At 43.7% G+C, this 19989-nt stretch overlaps 1 protein-coding gene across 2 annotated transcripts in view; it reads left to right on the forward strand.

Moving 5' to 3' along the window:
* Nucleotides 1–19989, forward strand: part of LOC147692168 (cytochrome P450 2C19-like) — a 405626-nt gene that overhangs the window by 263133 nt on the left and 122504 nt on the right. For both annotated transcript variants that reach the window (XM_086938454.1, XM_086938456.1), the window contains exons 5-6: nt 1804–1980; nt 4056–4197. In XM_086938454.1, coding sequence (XP_086794580.1) covers nt 1804–1980; nt 4056–4197 — 319 coding nt within the window. The remainder of the gene's footprint in view (nt 1–1803; nt 1981–4055; nt 4198–19989) is intronic.

A 19989-nucleotide genomic window follows, 5' to 3' on the forward strand; every position in this document is an offset into this window, starting at 1 on the left:
TTATTTATCTCCATATTGCAGGTTGTGCTTTGCAGCATGTGCATTATTAGCACTCTATGCTACTTTGATTAATCAAAAGCAGACAAATTATCCAATGGGTACAGCAAGTGCATTAACAACCAGGATTTTTAAGTCCACAGCCTTCGAAGCGGGGTGCGGAGGGGTGAGCGGGATATTCTATGCAGGAAAAACACATTAGACATTTCCGTCACAGCATAGGGACTGAGAAGCAGGAGACCACAGAAATGACCCAGAGTGTTTGCTTGTAAACTCAACCATCAGGCACGGGGACACATCCATAGACTGAGAGTGGGAAAGTAGAAGTGGAAATCCTGTTAGTCTGAGCTTGGTGGTGGATTTGCAGAGTAGGGACTCAACACTGGCCTATCATATTAAATGAAACCGCAGATGTGTATCATTCATGTAGAGATTGATGTTTAGTTGGAAACGTTATCCCATATTTTCCCATCTTTAACCTCTTCCATGCCCGTGACGGAACCGTTCCATCACGAGCCACGGGTGGGCTGTGCTGGTGATGGAACGGTTCCGTCACGGCCCTGCCGCCGCGCCTGTGCGGCGCGAATTCCGCGCCCGCGCGAATTCCGCACCTGCGCTAACGTTCTAAAGAAAGGGCGGGGCCGTGACAGAACCGTTCCATCACAAGCACAGCTCACCTGCGAGCCGTGACGGAGCGGTTCCGTCACAAGCACGGAACCACCGCGCGGCCGCCCCACCCCCTTAGCGCTGGGGCGGAATAGCCGCCGCAGCGAAGGGGTTAAACATTGGACTTTTTTTTAATTATAAGTAGAAAGTCCCCGTTTAGACAATGTACAGCAGAGTGTGAGCTAAAGAGAATTTGTGACTGATTTCCCCAAACTCAGAGTTTTGGTGCAATTTAGTAAAAACACTTTTTAGGCTTTTAAATAATAAGACTAACCTTTATGTAGCATTGCCAGCCTAGCTGAATGGGGGTAGGTGGGGGAGATAGCAGCGACGTGCTCAGTGCTGAATTTCAATTCGACCCGCAGGTTGTGGGTGGAGGCGTGTATCACAACTTGAGAATTGATGTCTGCAGGGTTCGAGGGTATGAGTGTCTCTACTCTGCAGGGTAGAGGCGGGCTGAAGTTTAGTTTGGGTCAAAGTCCAGTCCATCTTCAGGTCTGCTGGGAGAAGCGCATGTGGGAATTGGAGCTGTTACACTAATTTAAAGCTGCAAGGAGGAGGGGTTCAGTTAGCAAGTTCAGTGATGGCTGAGCGAGGCTTGGACGGTAAGCGTTACGGCTTAACACGAAGCCTGCAGTCTGCCATGCCCAGCTGAGGACCAATGTCACTGATTGTATATAAACAGAGGAAGAGAAGGCCTGTGTGCAGTAAGGCACTGCTAGGCCAGCGCACCACCCATCTTTCTTTGCTCAGCTGTGACTCAGTCTTGCCAAGTGCTACAATGCATGACAAAGAAAGTAGAAATAGCACTATAATCACAGCGCTTGCAGCAAGGGGGGGGGCACTAATGAAGTTTAATCAATCTGTAATTGAACGGTGCTTCACACAAGCCACAGGAAGTGACATATCGCAAATTCTGCTGAGTTTCAAGGCAACAAAGGAGAGCGATTATGTTGTTTATCAATGGTGAGTGTGGGTGGGCTAAAAGCCCCTTCTGAATTAAATAAAAATACAATAGATCATCGCCAGAATACTAAGGATAATAATAACCAACTTCTCTTTAAGCATTTATACAATGATTGTGCTTACCACCTCCTTAACTTGATTTCACCCTATTTTGCAATAATTATCCTTTGCTAGATGTACAACTTCTTCCCGGCTATCCTGGATCACTTTCCTGGCCCACACCAGAAGCTCTTCGAAAACTACAGAGACCAGATGCGCTTTGTGGAGGAAATCATGGAGGAACACAAGGCATCTTTGGACCCGTCATCGCCACGAGACTACATTGATGCATTCCTCATCAAGATACAGCAGGTGACGTCCAACCATGCAATGGTCTCTGGCTATACTTTGTTCTAACACATTGGAGTGTCAAGGCTTCAAAAAGATTCAGCTTTCTCCTCACTGAGCCCCCATTTTAGGTAGAACATTCAAGACCTCTTTTACATACTTTAGTGTATACGTATATATTAGTATGTACCTATATGTGTATGTACTTTGTGGGCTCTGGAGATCAGCCTTAGGAATTGTCTGATTCCGTAAAGGGACCAGTAGGACTAGTAGAGGTCAGTAAAATACCAGAGTTGCTGTCTGCTTTGGGACTTTCTAACTTTAATCTTTTTGGCAACTTCCTCTATTTAACTTCCTTGATAGAACACGACCAGCAGAGGTCAGTAAAATACCAGAATCACTTTAGCATTCTCTAAATTCCAGCCCTTAGAAATTGTCTTCCATGAGCACCCGTAGACAATAATATTTTTCTCAAATTTTGTATTTTCAGATATATGACCACGAAGGCCCTGATTTTATATTAAAAACAGAGCTTTGGAACATACCATTTCTCGCTGAAAAGCAATATTTCTCTCCATGTGATCCCATACCTGGCATGTCACGTAGAGTGGTGCTTACTTTCCCTCCATGTTAAAGAACAGTAGATGCTTTAGTACCCAGGTTAATGTTTTGCATAGCTAAATACATATAAGGCCCCAAAGATTGCATTGCAAATGCTTGTTTAATCTTACTCACTGACTATCTAAGGTTGGAAGCTTGCCAGGCAGAAAACACCCCTCTAGCTGACTGAGACGGTCTCTCATCCTAGGGTTGGCACTTGTCATGGTTTGACCTGAATACATTTGGTTTATGCTGGGGTCCTATACAGTGTGTGGCAGTAAAGATTGCTTACAATTGGTTTTCCGACTTTGAGCAAGAGATGGAAATGCTATCTCCTTCCTTTAAATTACATTTTATTTCAAATATGAGGAGAGATGAAGAGTTAAAAGGTCAGAGGACTAAAATCATGATCCACGTTTTCAGACTCGCTTTACGACTAGAAGTGGACTTACTTATGACCAGAGAGTCTGGATCAACCCCCCAACATGAGCCACTCCAACTGCTACAGCTCAGCATGCATTTCAGAGATGTTACCCTAACAGGAAATCACCTATATTTCCTAAAGGAAAATCCACTCTGCATCTTGCAGTGATTTGTTGTCACCTTGAGACCAGATTGACAACTTGAGGTATACTGTTCTCAGTATTTCAGGATTTTAGTTATGTGGTTGTTTCATATGTCTATTTTTCATTCATGACATAATTGGTTGGTGCTGGTGACACATCCCATGTCACCTAAAAGTTGAAAGCTAAGACCTCTCATTAATAGTGTGGCCATGCTGAATCGCCCCTGCAAGCTTTGACTAAAGGTTGAAAAGCGAAAAGATTAGTTGATGTTGAGAACCTCTCCATTATTTGTGAAACATGGCCACGTGAAGTCCCTTTGAGCAACATGCAAAGGGATTCATGTAGAAGAAACGCAGGGTGGAATGCATGACGGTGAAGATCTGACCGTGGAATGGGTCCTGCCTTACTTCTGCTTGACTTTCTTCTAACAACAAACGTTGCAGCTGGTTAACTAAAACCTCAAGCCCGATGTTGAGAATAAACCAAGACACTGAGTAAAACATTATTTATAAGATATGTAAGTGATTCCTAGATGAAACGAGTATTAATTTAGCCAAGTTGGAATGTGTGTTTTTTTTTGCATATAGAGCGAGAAAGAGAAAGAGAGAATGCAAAAAAAAAACTTGAACAGACCCATGGACAAAGAGAGCTGACCGAAAGTATGTCAATTATATTTGAATATTTTTTTTATTAACTTTTTGGGAAAAAATCAAGCTGGCTTCAGCTAAACCGTGTCTATTCCAGACCTAAAAATAGATGAGGAAATTTAAGCTTTACATTTTGTAAGTAAATGCAAGAGAGAAAGAGTTAAATGAATAAGGCAAACAAACTGGGTTTGCTTCCCAGAAAAAGGCGAATTACAGGTATAGGGTGGTTTGTTCAGGAAGGAGGAAGGAGATGGTCATTCATATGTAACTCCTCCTTTCTTTGCAGGAAAAAGCAGACCCAAACTCCATCTTTCACTATGAGAATCTGCTCATATCATCCCTCGACCTGTTTTTTGCTGGATCAGAGTCAACGAGCAACACCCTGCGGTATGGATTACTTCTTCTGCTGAAGCACCCAGAGGTGGAAGGTGAGTTTAGAAGGGATAACCACCCCTAAATACATTGTTGCCTTATGTGAGAAATGAACCAGACTTTTGGAGATAGTCTGTAAATGGTTTTCCGTTACATGGGTGCTGCATTCTCCTAATTCAGTGACAAATTCTTCTACCGTTTGAACTATACCACTCAAGAACAACATCCTCTCCATCAGTGTGACCAGTACCACTGTGTTTGGGTCACAAAAGTAATGCAAAACTATGCAAAATCTTTTTTTTTTTACTAATTTACTTTCCCGAGCTAAACTTCTTTAGCACGGGAAAATACTCGAAAGTAGCGCAAAGCAGCGCATAGCGCTGCTTTGCATTACGTAGCGCCAAGGGGACGTACATGGGCATTCCCATGCAACCAGCCAAGGTTTCTCATGCTAAACCCGTTTTACTTATAGAAGTAAACAAGATTTAGAGTGAGAAAATAGCACGCATTTCAAATAGGCGCTATGAAGGAGAAATACTTTCATCTCTCCTTCCTTTTCCGTCTTTGTATATGTTCTGCACTGCACAGCACACATACAAAGTGGAAAACGTTTAAAGTTAGTCTGAGCATAGTAATATGTACTGGTAGGCTATCCTTTTAGTACAAAATCCATGTTAGACTCACGCAGACATCCTTGCGCTAGGGCGCTAAGGTGTGTGCCGGGCGCACAACAACTAATTTCCGTGCCGGCGCTAGGGAGAGGGGCGGAGAGTTACATATTTCTGTAAATATGGCAATCTCCTGCTCTCTTCTTCTCGTGCAACGCAGCACAGCTTTTTTAGCTAGAGAAAGCCTATGACACCCTCAATTGGACTTGCAAGTACTAAACTAATAGACCTTGAAACTCTGGTTTGTATCCTACTTCACAATACCATACAATAGGCCACAGGCCCAGTTTAGAGTGAACAGTGTTCTACCACCATCCTTCCTACTAGAATGTGACACAAGACAGCTCTGTCCTCTCTGGCCTTAGCAAGGGAACCACTTGCAACTTGGATCCATTGCAATGCTCTGTTGCAGGGCTTTCTGTGGGAGGGCATACTGAAGAAAGTATTGACTAGGAGAAGAGACTGCTCAGGTAAAAAGTGATAGTCAGACAGAGAATGCTCTCTGGAAAATTCAGTCATCATAGAGTTACACAGAAAACAGCCATTCCTATTTGTCACTCTCCTGACTCAGGGAGATGACCCCTCCAAAGATAATGTCATCATACGCTGCTGAAAAGTCTTCCGCCGGTCCTTTGCTTAATATATACCTAGCCAGAAAGAGTGCTGAATAAGTGAGTGCTTGACACGTTGAGGTATACAATGGTGGTTCTGTGCTCTTTATTGCTTGCATATAACAGTGCCTTTCAGAGACCTTTACTTTTGTGGCTAAATGTAAATCCGTATTTGTAAAGTGTGAACTACTCACCCTTGCGGGTCTCAAGGCGCTGGGGGCCATCGTTGAAATTAAGCGAGCTATTGCCCAGAGTCGCATGGTGCTGAGCTGAGCTGCCGCCAGAGCCGGGTATCAAACTGTGAACCCTGTGCTCTGAAGTCAGCTGCCCTGGCCACTGCACCACACCTCTCCACAGGTAAAACTCGGACCTGCCTGGTATGTTGTTCTGTTGGTATACATCTGAGTGGCCCTACTGTATCTGCCACTGCTTTAGCCATGAAGTCAACACAGTCTTCAGCTAGTAATAAGAGGATCAAATGACTAACAACCAAGCAAGTGTTTTAGTTTCATTGAAAGAGACACAGTGAAGCTATCTTAAAATGGGAGTTTGATAGTATGTGATCTCAGTTTAGAGCTAAAGGGACCTAAGAGTTTGCTTTCTGGGTATTGTGAGGGTAAGAACGGTGCACCAGGAACAAAATCAAAGAGAGCTTCAAGTGTATCCCAAAAATATCCTTTATTCCAAACTTTTTTTTTAAATTGAACCACAGTACAATGTACTCGTTTCTGAACGGATCTCTGCCGACAAGGATGGTGGGCTGCTACCCTGGCCTAATCTAATCGTTATCACTTTCTGTGGTGACCCTTATCCCCTTGACTACACCTCCAGTTCCTCTCGGAGGTTAGTAGGCCGCAATATTGGCCCAGTCACCTACGAGTATAAGTTGGGGTGACTCGAATATAGCTCCGGTCTTGAACCGAGGAATTGAAATTTATACTTTGTGCCACTCTATATTGTGCTTACAATAAGGCGATTCAATCCATGATCTGATCTACGCGCTACTTTAGAGCCCTGACGAAGTTCAAAAGAACTAAACGCGTTGGCTGTGGTTCAATTTAAAAAAAAAGTTTGGAATAAAGGATATTTTTGGGATACACTTGTAGCTCTCTTTGATTTTGTTCCTGGTGCACTGTTCTTACCCTCACGTTTTTGTCTGAATCTTCAGTGGAGTAAAAGTGCGGCAAGCTCCGGACGGGTGTGCACGGAAAAAGGTCTTTTAATTATTTCAGGAATTGAAGTGCTGAACCTTGGTCAGCCGCATTGGTCGTGTATAGCAAAATGCTTTCTGGATATTGTAAACTTTGCAGGAAAACAATGTTGTCAGGTCTTGAATACATTTTTATTGCTTGGAAGAGCTTACAGTGTCTGTTGGAAGATTTTACTGGCAATATGACTCAGTGAGTTATTTGATTGCAGCTGGCATCCGCTCCCAACTGCAAGTCATGCGTTTAAATTCTAATAGGGTCAAGTAGGTATATAGGTCAATTTATTGACCTATATACAGCAAAAAATTCTGTCATAACACTTTTTATTTGTAGCAGTTCAAATTGGCAAAACTGGGGTAGAAATCGTTATATAAAAGTCAATACAATCATTATTCAGAAACAACATTAAAAAGGGGCGTTTATCCCGTTCATTACTTCACATTCATTGGCATCACAATCAATGTTCTTTGCTGCCTTCTAGGTCAGCATCATATTCAAGGTATCACTTCCTGCGTCACATTCTTTCTATTCATGGTGCACGAACCAAGAACAGATTGATTTCTCTTAATTAGTGTCCATCTGCTACCCACCCTGTGACTGAGGTACTATTTTTTTTCCTCCACAATTTTTATATAGGAAAATATACCGGAAGGTACTGGAGCCCATTACATGAGCACAAGTTACATTACACAAGGACACATTCATGATTATGTCTCTTGTTTAGGTCTCTGCTAGACAGTGTTTGCACTGTTTCAAAGAGACATTTTGTATTCAATATGTGGGCTTCAGCCTGCCCATAGTGATTTCATTTGCTGGCTCCATCATTGCTCTCATATTCTTTCTCCCCATTTGTCTACGGCATACATACATCATGCATACATCATTCTCTGAGAGATTGAGAAAGCTTCGACAGGTCTGCCGTCATCAGGAAAGAAAGTGGCGCAGAGACCCCACTATAGTTGAAAGGGATCTGCATAAACTTAGGTTAAGGGAATACAAGCAAGCTATTGATGAAGAAAAGGTCTCCTATTATTCTATGATGACGGAATCCATTAGATCCCCATGGGAACTCTTCATCACAATTAATTCCCTTTTAGCCCCCACGACCAATATCAACACCGAGGTCTCTGGTTGTACGGCTGAAGGATTGCCGCTTGTGCTCCTTTCCTTCTATTCTCCAAGAGGACACTGACTTGTTGTTAGGCGGGACTAGATCTGGCTCCCCTCTTGAACCCTGTCTTCTCTAGATCCTGAAGTTAGAAAGTGAGGCCTTTGTACCACCTCTGACCACCATCCTTAATACCGTCATCTCCTCTGGTCAATTTCCCTCCGCATGGAAAATGGCGGTGGTAAAACCTCTCTTAAAGAAGACCTCTCTGGACTCGACAGAATAAAAAAACTATCAACCTATTTCCCTGCTACCTGTTCCAGCTAAAATCCTTGAAAAACATCTTAACCGCATCTCAGTTCTTACTTGGAGGTATACCAATTGCACAATGGCTCGCAGCATGGGTTCAGGAGTGAACACAGTACCGAGACAGCCTTAACTGTTGTCTTTAACAACATTCGACAACAGGTTGATGTTGGTCATACCACCTTACTGATCCTCCTGAACCTCACAGCAGCCTTCAATACGATTTCTCCTCGTAGACTGGTTGGCAGGCTCCGGAAAATAGGGATAGAGGACTCCGCACTTAACCTGCTATCATTGTTCCTTCTGAACATGTCACAAAACGTTTTTTCTTTCCCTAAACAACTGTTTTGTGGAGTCCCCCAGGGATCCTCATTGAGTCCCACCCTTTTTAATATCTATGTAGACCCGCTCACCACTGTGGTAAGGTCCTTTAGCCTAGAAGTGCTATCCTACGCTAATGACACGCAGATCATGATTTCCATCACTGATAGTGTCTCAGCTTCTGCAATAAATTTTAAAAACTGCATGCGGGCGGTGGCCTCATGGATGGTCAAGAACTTCTCAAGACTCAATGGGGACAAATCGGAGGTCCTTATCTTTGGAGACAAGTTGGATATCTAGTCGGAGGCCTGGTGGCCTGAATCTTTTGGGTCCTGTCCTTGCCCCTGTCTCAGTGCTAAGAATCTAGGCATCATTGTTGATTCCTCTCTTTCCCTGGGCTCACAAATAAATAGAACTGTCTATACTTGTTTTGGGATGATACAGAACTCAGGAAGATTCTGGAGGTCCTCACATTCTGCGTCATTACAACGTAAAAATGTGGGTAAATCATGCTTGCACAGACACAGTGCATTTCAGGCAAGGAAAGCCCTTTATCAGGGGGGATTGCATCTGAGTATAATGAAGCAAAAAGCATACTGGTCAATCAAAGGTGTTCAAGCGGTAAGTTCACAGGGTGACAATTCTGGTAATGTAAACTTGATAAGCCATGTGTAACGCTGAGCACGAGGTGATGGAGTTACAAAGACCTAGGAAACTAGATTTTTATGACGGAGTAAAAAGAGAAATGGTGATGCGGATTAGACAAGTGAAGAAACATAGGAAAAAACATGACCGGTGGCGTTAAAGATTTGTAAAGCCAGTGAGTTAATAGCTAAAATGTATGCGATAACAGTTCAAGAAGGTGAAAGCGATTGCAAAAGTGAAAGCTTTCAACTTGCCCAGTGACAATCAGAAAACGTGTAGGATACGCCAGAATGAAATATTCTACTAACATCGAGGTTAACAGTCACAGGTCGAAAGAGCAAAGTGAGTCACGGTGTCCATCAGACTAACAACAGTGCACGATAAGTGGTAACATAATCAGATGTAAGACTCTTACCGCTGTGGATAAACAAAATAAATTCCAGTGTCTTGGTCGGCAATCGTGAAAGGCTGAAAGAGCCTTGGTGATGGTGTAGAAATGAAGTGAGGGAAATTAGAAAATGGACTAAGTGGGCGAGGGAAGTGTAAGTGAAAAGCGAGTGTCATCTTGGAATGGGGAAAAATCGCTGGTGATAATATGCAAAACCAAACAAGAAGAGTGTAAATAGTGGATAATACTGAGCGTCAGTGCTCAGAAACACTTGGGTATAGTCAAATAACCAACAGAAAACGTTATAGTGTAAGAGGGACAAGACATGTAAAGAACACCATGCAGAGAAATGGAGGTTAACAATGATAAAAAATCAAAGAGGTATGGCTTATGAGTATAGATCACCATCACTGTGCAGAGAATTAGTGAATGCTTGCCATTGGCAGAAAGAAATTTCAAATCAAAAGCAACATGAATTATAGAAAACATGTTAAATCAAATGAAACATACATTATAAAAACAGCTGTATTCCATGCAGTCATTCAGCCCATGAGACATGATTGCATGCAATAGTTTTATCGAATAAATTTCTCTCTGTAAAAGATATTTGTTGTTGTTTCTACCTTCACATGTAATCACATTCTCTAACACCTTAAAGCGGAGCTGGCTGAGGCTATGCTTTGATGTCAAGAAGTGTGAGGCTATGATCGATTTTAAATTGTTAGTCCTGATATTGCTTTTATATTTGTTCAATCTGGTCTTGATTTTACATTTAATTTTCCCAATGTATGTCAAACCACAAGGGCACTTCAATAAGTACACTACGTTCTTAGTGTCATAAGTAGCAGTTACCTGTATTTTGATTTGATTTCCTTTGTATGAGTCGGTTACGTAATTTCCTTTGATGATGTTGTTGCAATTATTGCAGTTGAAAAATGGAACAGTTCCTCAATAGGGATGATCACTGATTTTTGGTTTGGATGTAGATAGCATTTCCTAGATGTTTTTGCTGCGTTCATATGCAAACAGAGGAGATTCAACAAAAATACCCTTAAAATCGGGTTCCATTTGTATCATCAGCCAATGTTTTAGGATCAACTTTTTGAATTTCAGACTTTGCATGGAAAATGTAAATACTAGAACAGTACGATTCCCTCTATCCTATTTCTTGGTTGGCTTCAGTAGTTATTCACATGATTTGGATGAAGAATACTGTAAAGTACTCTTCGATATTTTAGAGGGATAGCCTCTATCACTGAATCTTTGGGCCCTGTTTACTTTATTTATAGAGAGCCTATCAGGGTTTGAAACAATTCTTTTGACTAGCAATAGTTGGGAATAAGGCAAGTGATTTTTTTAAAGAAGATTGATGGAAACCGTTATAATGCAATAAGTTATTGCGATTAGTCTCTTTCCTATATAAGTCGGTTTCTAATCTGTTTCTGATTTTGGAAATAGATCAATCAAAAAAACTGATCGTAACATCAATGAAATTATAGGGGAATTCAGTGCGATCATTGATTCATTTCAAGTGTTCAATAGCTAGAAATAACTCTGGCCTGGATCCTTTCTATAACATAAAGATGTCATCAATGTATCTTACAAACATCACAAGGTTATTAATCCATATGTCATTAGTCAAAATGTTATCCATTTCAAACTTGTGCATAAAAAGATTAGCATAACAAGGTGCTGCGCATTTGCCCATCGAAGTCCCATTGAGTTGCAAAAACTACGCATTTTCCCAACAAAAATAGTTATGGTACAATGTGTAATGCAATAGTTCAATTGGACATATTTTCAAATTATCATCCAACTCAGTTTTGGTCGGAAAATGTTCAACAGCCTCCAGTCCTATGTCATGTGGAATTGATGTATAAAGTGACTTAACATCTATTGTGCACAACAGAATGTTATGAGTGTCTTCAAGATCAATGGTTCAAATTTTCAATATGAAGTCTGTGGTATCTTTGATGAAGATTGTCATTTGTTGTACTAAAGGTTGCAAATAGGTCTAAAAGGAGGTTTGGTCGAGTTCTTGTGGATTTTTGGTAACATGTAGATTTGTGGGCTTCTTGGATCATCTTTTAAGTGATAATGCCTGTCACCGTCAGTAATAGTCCCATTCATAACAGCTGTGTCTAAAATAGTTTTCACAAATTTGACAAATTCATCGATGGGATTGTTGTGGAGTTTCATATAAGTCGAGGGGTGAAGCACATGTTCGATGACACTGTAGGTAGAATGAGGAATCCATAATTAACAAGGCTCCTCCCGTATCATTTTTACTGCATGTAATTTCAGGGTTATTGGCTATGTTTGCAAGAATTCCACTTTCTTTAACAGTAAGATTTGAAGGTTTAGTCCTCTTGCCTTTGTATAAATTTTGGATGCTGTGTTCAATGATAATCTCAAAGGAGTCCAAAATGTTATGGCTTACTGGGGCCATGTATGTACTTTTAGATAACAATCTGTCGGGTTCCAGCTTCCCTGAACCCCAAGCAGTTTTGCCATTACAGTCCCCGATTGTGGTATTCAACTGGAGAGACCAGGACGAATATTATGCCACACAGGACTAGCCCTTTAACACCCAACTGAACGACAACTCTGGCCCGGCCCCCTGGGCGTGGGATCACTGAACGTCAGTCCTGGATAAGACGTCCGGGACCTATCGAGAGACCGCAAATACCCGAAACGAGGAAGAAGACTGGAACGAGATCACGAAGATGGAGCTAAGGAGCTGAACGCCGAGAGAGGGACAGAGAAACCTTTGTGACCCAGACAAACCTGACGTGGAGAAGCCAGGAGGTCACTGACCCCACGCAGCACCCAGCTACGTTCCCGGAGGAACGCGGCTTGAGCAGGTACAAGTGCGTTTCCGAGGAAGAGGGAAAAGGGTGGAGATGCCATCAGAAAGGGCTGGGGAGGCTTCTAAGACCTCGCACCATACTGAAGCTACAAACTGGGGAGCATCTGGCGCATCATCCCTTCTTGCCTTCGGTGATGGTTCTTCACCCCCTTGCACCAGCCACAGATAGCCGGGTGAATATTCCCCACTACTTTTCTCATATTTTGGAATTTTGCAAAGGTCAGGCACTAACAGAAGTGCATTTCTTTTTCTTCTTTTCCCTGTACCTGGTTCGAGTCCCTGAGGGAACCACATCTAAGGCGACGCCAAGGAGGGAGAGGATCCGACCCCCCCTAAAGACGACGTCACCACCCAAAGTGTTATTTTGTACACTTTTGCGAGCATTCCCCAAAATCTGAATAAACTGAGAGTTTACTGCATATCCTTTTGTCATGTGTTTCCTGCCCAGTGCTACACAATCCTTTAAGTGTACCTTCGTTTTTGGGTGGTAGATTATCCATTATGTTTGTGAAAAAGTGTCTGAGGCGAAGGGTCCGCATACATTTGAAACAACTCACATCTGGCTCCAAAGGATTCAAATGATAAGTGGGAATAAAGGAAGTTCTGTTCCGTAGAGTATTAATTTCTATTTGGCTTAGTTGATGGGAAAAGATGTTACTCCCCAATTCCTTTCTCATCATGTTTTGTGACTCCCGGTCACTCTTCATGGTTGTTGGGTCGGTTGTTGTTTCTGTTCCTGTTTTTCCCCTGCCTGGTTCATTATATATGAATGAACCTCCTTCTTAAAAAAGAAACCTGAGAAGTAGCTTCACCCTCAATAGTATCTTGCTTGAATTTCCGTATCTTACGTTTGTTAATTTCTTGCGTGTGTCTTTCAAGTTGATTGTTAATGTCGTTCAGAGTTTTAGACCAGTCTTCAACATTCATTTTAGGGGATAATTCTTGCTTAAGTTGATAATTTTACTGTTCAGATCATCAAGTAGTTTAGAAAGCTCTTCAACAATTAGTAAGATTAAATCAAGAGAACATTTGTTAAGAATAGCATGCCATGTACTGTTTCAATGAACTTCGAGTTATTCTTGCCAAGAGAAGGTTGGAATGAAATTCTTAATCCCCTTGGGATACGTTGTACTCAGAGGTATTTGATGAGAGTGCTGGCGTGTAGTCATTGACTAATTTCTCTTTTGGTTACACACAACAATTGTTTTATGTGACTTTGGATGGTGCCTGTACTTGAATGGTGGTTTCCACTTCATTGATCAGAGCATAAATCCTTTGTGCTTCATTATCAGAAAAAGCAAATGTGTTTGCTTGATTATCGATGAGTTTGAAGATGTATTTATACAACATGTTCTTAGATGGGTGCTCTGTACCGGTGTCAGATGGAAAAATATAAAAAAAGTGGTGGCACATGCACTCCGAGACAAGATTAAACACGTTTGAATATTAATTAGACGGGTGAGTCAACTTTGTTGGTGCAAACAGGGAATCATTTACTGATCCACAAGCATAACTGAAATAGAAAAAGGCGTCACCCCAGGAGTAACATCCCCTGATTGCACAGCTGTTAGACCTGGCACCATTGGCGTGGGTCTCCCTTCCATTTTTGCTGTTGCCTCATGTGTTTTTGCTGGTGTGCCACTGTGCCACTGCTGTCCAGTTCCACAGTGCAAGTGCTCCCTATTGTAAATTGATGTATGGATTAGTGATTCCCTGTTTTGCTATTTTGGTTTACTTGTCAGACCCTAGTCTAGTGCACTGAGTGTGCCAGGACGTGTAATCCAACTGCTGCTGGTGGGCTGCTGGTGGCCACTGAAGCAGCCTTGTAAAATGTGTCTAAGGTCTGCCATTGCAGAGCCTGCGTGCAGTCTGGTACTTTCATGCTGACTGGGCAAGTGCACCCACTTCCCGGTCCCTAAACCTTCCCTTTTCTTCATATCAGTCACCCCTATGGTAGGCTCATGGGCACGGTGCATTGTAAGTATAAGGTAGGACAAGCCCTGGTGTGTGTGGCATGTCCTAATAGTGAATTACAGCCATTTTCGTTTTTAGGTTTTGCCTGCAAGTGCGCACGTAGTGCGCATGCGCAAAAAAACCTTATGAGTATAATGTGGGATCGATGACCCGCCCCCGGCTCCCATTGGCTAGCTCCATAAATGGAGGCTAGCCATTGGAAGCCGGATCTGTTCGTCAAGGCCGGACCACATTCGGGGGCATTCCTGCGTTTTCTTCCCTGGGCGTGGTTCCGTTCATCTTGGAGGCGGTCGGAGAGTTCTCCCCTTTGGACCTCTCGGAGGGGCAGCAAGGGTCGTATAGTTTCATTGAGCTGTTCGGGTAATTAAACATTTATATAATTGCCTGCGTCACATCAATGAACGTGGGGCGCACACTCCCTCTCGGCATAACTGTGTATGCACTGCTTATATCTAATAATGTCGCAATGTTGTGAAACAGTAGATATCACGTTTATCACACTTGCAACCTTGTTTGTGCTCAGTGGTGTGTACTCATCATTGTGGAAGCGGAGAGCCCGTGCGTTTGAGGCGATAGTCCAGAGTTTAATGGGCACACGCTGTTCATCCAATGTGTTTAGCGCCAAGCATATCAGCTTGCACCGTCAGGGCGCTTCTTGACATACAGAATTGTTTGCGCTGACGCAACGATTCAGGGAGGGAACCACAGAGATGCGCGGACCACGGCCTGAAGGGGTTAAAGGGAACGGAGTCCGGAGCAGGGACCGGCAGCCTGTCGATGACAGGTTCGGTCTGCATCTCCCGCCTCCGGGAGCCGAGCCTGCGCCCCAGCAGCGTTCAGCAGCCTCCTCAGAGGCCCGGCCTCTGCTCGCGCCCATCAGCAGGCCTTTGGCAAAGGTGGAGAGAACAGAGGGTCAGGGGGTGCCCCTCTAGCAAACACACATGCACTTTCGCGTGCTGGCTATTCCCAATGCACCCCTGATGCAAGGTTTAGTGGGCTGGGACTCCGGAGTCCGGGATGCGTGAATTTAAAATTGAAATGCAACGATTCGTTTGAAAAAGCAGGCCACGTCCTTTGATTTTCCCAATGAAAATGTTTGCATTTCAAAATGTACGTGTATTGCAATTAATACCGTTCAGCTGAACAAGTGTGCGTTCTGGGTCCAGGAAAAGTCAAGACAGGGGAGGGCCCCAAGGCCATGTAGAAGAGTGCTGCAGGTGCACGGTCTCTGCCAGGAGAGTCACTGCCTCTCTCTCTATGAATCTCTATCTCTCTAAATATCTCTCTCTCGCTCTTTCTCAAAATCTCTCTCTCTCGCGCTATCTCTCTGAGACAATGTTGAAATGGCTAACCCTTGTGTTGAGTTTTACACAGACCGCACCACTACCGCCCCCCACCATGGCACCAAAACCAGGCTCTACAATTTGACCCAATCATAGGGGGTCCCAAACTGCGACCTGTTTAGCTGATATTTATTAGAACGGTCGTTTTGCACCCCCTGTAAATGGACATTTGACGATGCAACCTCCTGCTGCATAGGTTTCATCACGAACTGCAGTCAGTTGGGTTGCACATTTCACATAGAGGTGGGTGAGCAAAGGAGAGCTCGAACCAGGCGTGAGACAGATGCCAGGCTCCGGCTTAGGCCAGGGTCCTCTTGGAACCTCGACCCCAACATGAGCCACGTTATAAGGGAGATGATGTGGCCTAGTGGCTGCAGCTGCCGAACATGTAACATGGGGAGCTAAGTGTGAATCCAGGCCTCGGCTGAGCATCCTGTGAATCCTAATATTGTTCTTTGTGGGGAAAAAAGTGTAACATAGCCTGTGCTAATCAGAAAAGGTAAGGGATTAGTTGAACTGTGGGAGTCCACCATTAAACAAAACTGCTCACATGGTTAGTGCTTAGATAATGGTTAATAACTAAAAAGGGTGTCCTTTTTACGGCTGGGTAGAGACGGGGGTCCATGCAATTACAAAACAAGTGTTATCATATCCAATATATCTCATCCATGTAAGACCAACCTATTTGGTTTGCCAGAGCTTGTTGCCAATGGCATGTGAACAAAAGGCACAATCATAGATGCCAGTATTGGAATAGGTTTACTATTAAAGGAAACCCATTCAAAAATGGTCGATGGTGCATTGTGATGCATGCTTGGGCATCACGATGCATATACATCATGATATGTGGCCATTCTTATGGAGAATAGAATGATCCATTTAAATATTACAAATGGAAAAAAGTGCATATGGAGAAAAAAGCTGGTCATTTCTTTAAAGCCACTGGACTGTCCTATACATTTTTTTAACTCACTCAGAAGGACAGGGTGCAGGTCAGGAAGTGGGGACAGAAGCAATGAGAAGACTATAAATACAGAGACTAAGAGGGGAGGAAGAAAGGAGGGTCACGCACTTCAATAGAGTGCTCAGTAACAAACAAATAAGGACCTCAAGTATGACGCGGAAGGGTACAGTTAGAACACTGTAAGACCAAAATGCTCAAGAAAGTCATCCAATGGTGAACAAGGGTCTGACCCAAAAGCCTTCTCTAAGTGTATGCACACGTCGCAACATTTCAAATCCGGAAAGAGGGATACAGTGAAACCAAATCTGGCTAATGTATTTTGCCTATTGGCTAACATTGAAACACAGGCAATTTTAGGCGTCAGACAGCTAAAATACAGCCATTTTTGATTTGACGGATAGGGAGTCCTCCCACCTGACTAAGACCTGATGTCATGGATGTTGTATGATATGTATTGGAAACAAAAGGTCTTGCCAAAACCAGCTGAAGCTATCAGTAACTGGGATCTCAAACCTATTAAGTGGTATAGATGTTGTGGTGTGTTTCCTGCTTTCCTGTAGCGTAAATCACATTATGAATGGTTTCTTCAACTGCTGGACTTTCCCTATAGTAAGGGGGGTGGGTAATTGCGTTATGCTGCATGGGTACGACATTTATTGGTGCAAGCATGCATGTATGTGCTCTTCAGCACGTACAGTTGGTAATCTTGCCATGTGGCATACCAGTGGCTTCCCTCAAGCTCACTGTGCTGTACATGCACGCACCCTGAGCACGAAGGACACTTTGCACCTCATGTGTACTAAGCATGCATGGAAGATGCAGTGACTATAGCGCTTGTACAGTAGGCTAGTGTTGAACAGGGTGGGCAGATGCTGAACAGTGGTGTGGATCTATTCATGTGAGGCTGGAGGCAGTCTTGGAGCAAAGGTTGAATGCTAAGGGATACTGGGCCCGAGGAGTGGATGATGAGACAGTTCTCTGGTGCAAACTGGGGCTTGGTGATACTAGTAAAGAAAACTGTTGTTTGGGGTGAGCCTGCCAGCTTCCACTCTGCAAGGGCTCTCAAAACCCCTCTCCCTCAAAAATGTTTGGGCAACCTCATTTTAGGAAGCATACCAAGGCTTACAAGAGGAGGAAGAGGAGTCTGCTTGGGAATTGTTGCTGTTGAGTTGTTACAAGAATAAGACTCGTCATTGTTAAAGATATATACAATACAAAAACTATGCATATAGCTCTTTTGATGGATATGCAAAAAGCCTTAAATAACGAAAATACCAACATCCCTCCCAACAGAAGTCAAGTACGAACAATAGCGCTCACACATCGACAGGGTAGCAGTCTGACACTACTCTCAGCACTCTCCCATTAGCAGTCTCACACTGACAACACACCCTTCACAGACTATCAGAGCCACAACCAATAGCACCCACACCCTCCTAAGGAGTGGCATTTCCACACCATAGACAGCACTCTCACCCCTAACCGACCAGCAGTCGCACACTATTGGAAGCGCTTTCACACCCCTCACAAACTAGAGGCAAATCCAATAGGTCTAGCTGATAAATGAAGGGGGGTAAGTAGAGTGTGTGTGTGTGTGGGGGGGGGGGGGTGTAAGCAGACCGATGACCAAATGCAAGAATTATTGATTTAGTGGACAAATAGATGCTTGAGTACATGGATGGAACCATCTTAGTATTTTCACATGCAAGCCAGACTTTGCTAATGCTTGTTTATTTGAGGAAGCTGTGTTTTAGATTATTATCTTCATATTTTGATCAATGACCTATTTGTGTTTCCCTTGTTAATCTGAGCTGGCATTTCCCACTCCATTACAACTCTCAATGTCCCCTTCATCCCATTTACCCTTTGTCTACAGTCCTGGATAATGCTATCCATTCATGACGACCTCACCTTTGGCCCAGGTGCCTAGGGGACTCCCCCGCACCCAAGGAAGAGGTCAAGAGCCTTGGTGTGTGGATTGAGAAAGACATGAGTTTTAAAACCCAGGCAAAGAGAACCGCAGGGACTTGCTTTGGACTACTCAGAGCCTGCAGGAAGATCTTTCCCCTGCTCCCAGAGACTGCAAGAAGGCTCCTCATACAGGGTCTAATCCTGGCAAGATTAGACTACTGTAACGCTGTATACTTGGGAGCCCCTGAAGCCACCCTGAACTCACTGCAGAAAGCCCAAAATGCCGCAGCCCGGTTACTTACGGGCACTCCTGGAAGATCCTCCGCCAGGCCGGCCCTCAACTCTCTCCACTGGCTCCCAATCAGAGAAAGGGTCTTGTTCAAATCCCTCTGCCTGGCCCACAAAACACTCAATAATAACGGCCCCCCTCTTCTGAAAGAACTTTTAATCCCTTACAAAGCAGAGAGGGATCTCCGATCCAACACAGAAAATCTCATTGTTGTCCCTAGAGTGAGAAAAGCCAAGACCGGTGGCCGCCGCTTTTCGGTTCACACGGCAAAACGATGGAACCAGTTACCCCGAAAACTTAGGACTGAACCGAACTATCTCCAGTTCAGAAAGACCCTGAAAACCTTCCTTTTCCCGCAAATATAATCCCCTAGTTGGCTAAAAACCCCTGGAGAAGCAGATCAGCGCTGGGATGCTCCTCGGAGTTACTACGCGCTTTACAAAACCATTAAATAAATAAAAATAAATGACCTCAAACTTTCTACCCATTTATGCAGGTGGTAAGAATCTGCAACCAGGAGCACCTCAACTCTTTCAAATGACCCTTGATGCGCTGACCTTTGTCCATGATCAGGTCAGTCTACCTACTCAATAAGCATGGGCGAATTTTGCGAATCTCGCGTTCGCGAATTTTGCGGATTTGCGAACTCGCAATCCGCAAAATCCGCGAATTCTCGCGAATTTGCGGATTTTTTTTTTTTGTGTTTGCGCGGGTTTCTGCCAGTTCGCGAAGGTTTTGTACAATGTCGCAAATTGCGAACTTACCTGTCGGGTCGCAAGTTTCGCGAACTTGTTGTTTCTACGTGTCCAGCCTGTTTTGGACACTCTTCTTCATCACTGCCACTCTCTGTCACCACTGCCACTCTCTGACTACTCATGCCACCCTCTGGCCCACCCATGCCACCCTCTGTTTCATCACAGCACCCTCTGGTTGTCCAGTCAGTGTACATTATTGTGGCAACGCAAGCACACCTTCCCTGCCTCAAGTGACCTGAATTAATTTGGGGCTGATTAATGTGTCACAGAATATTTTTTTAGCTGGCACCTGCTTCCTTAGTGCTTCCTGATTAGTGATCTTTTGCACTTGCTAAGTGCTTTCATTGTTGCAAAATTAGTTACAACACCTGCCCTGCCCCAACTGACCATAATGAATTAGGGGCTGATTAATGGATTTGAACCTCCAGCCTGGCTCCTGCTTGTCTCCCTTAGCTGTAATTCAGGACCTTTGTGGCATATGTGTAACT

The sequence above is a fragment of the Lissotriton vulgaris genome, chromosome 9 (genome assembly GCF_964263255.1).
Source record: "Lissotriton vulgaris chromosome 9, aLisVul1.2, whole genome shotgun sequence".
Lineage (NCBI taxonomy): Eukaryota > Metazoa > Chordata > Amphibia > Caudata > Salamandridae > Lissotriton > Lissotriton vulgaris.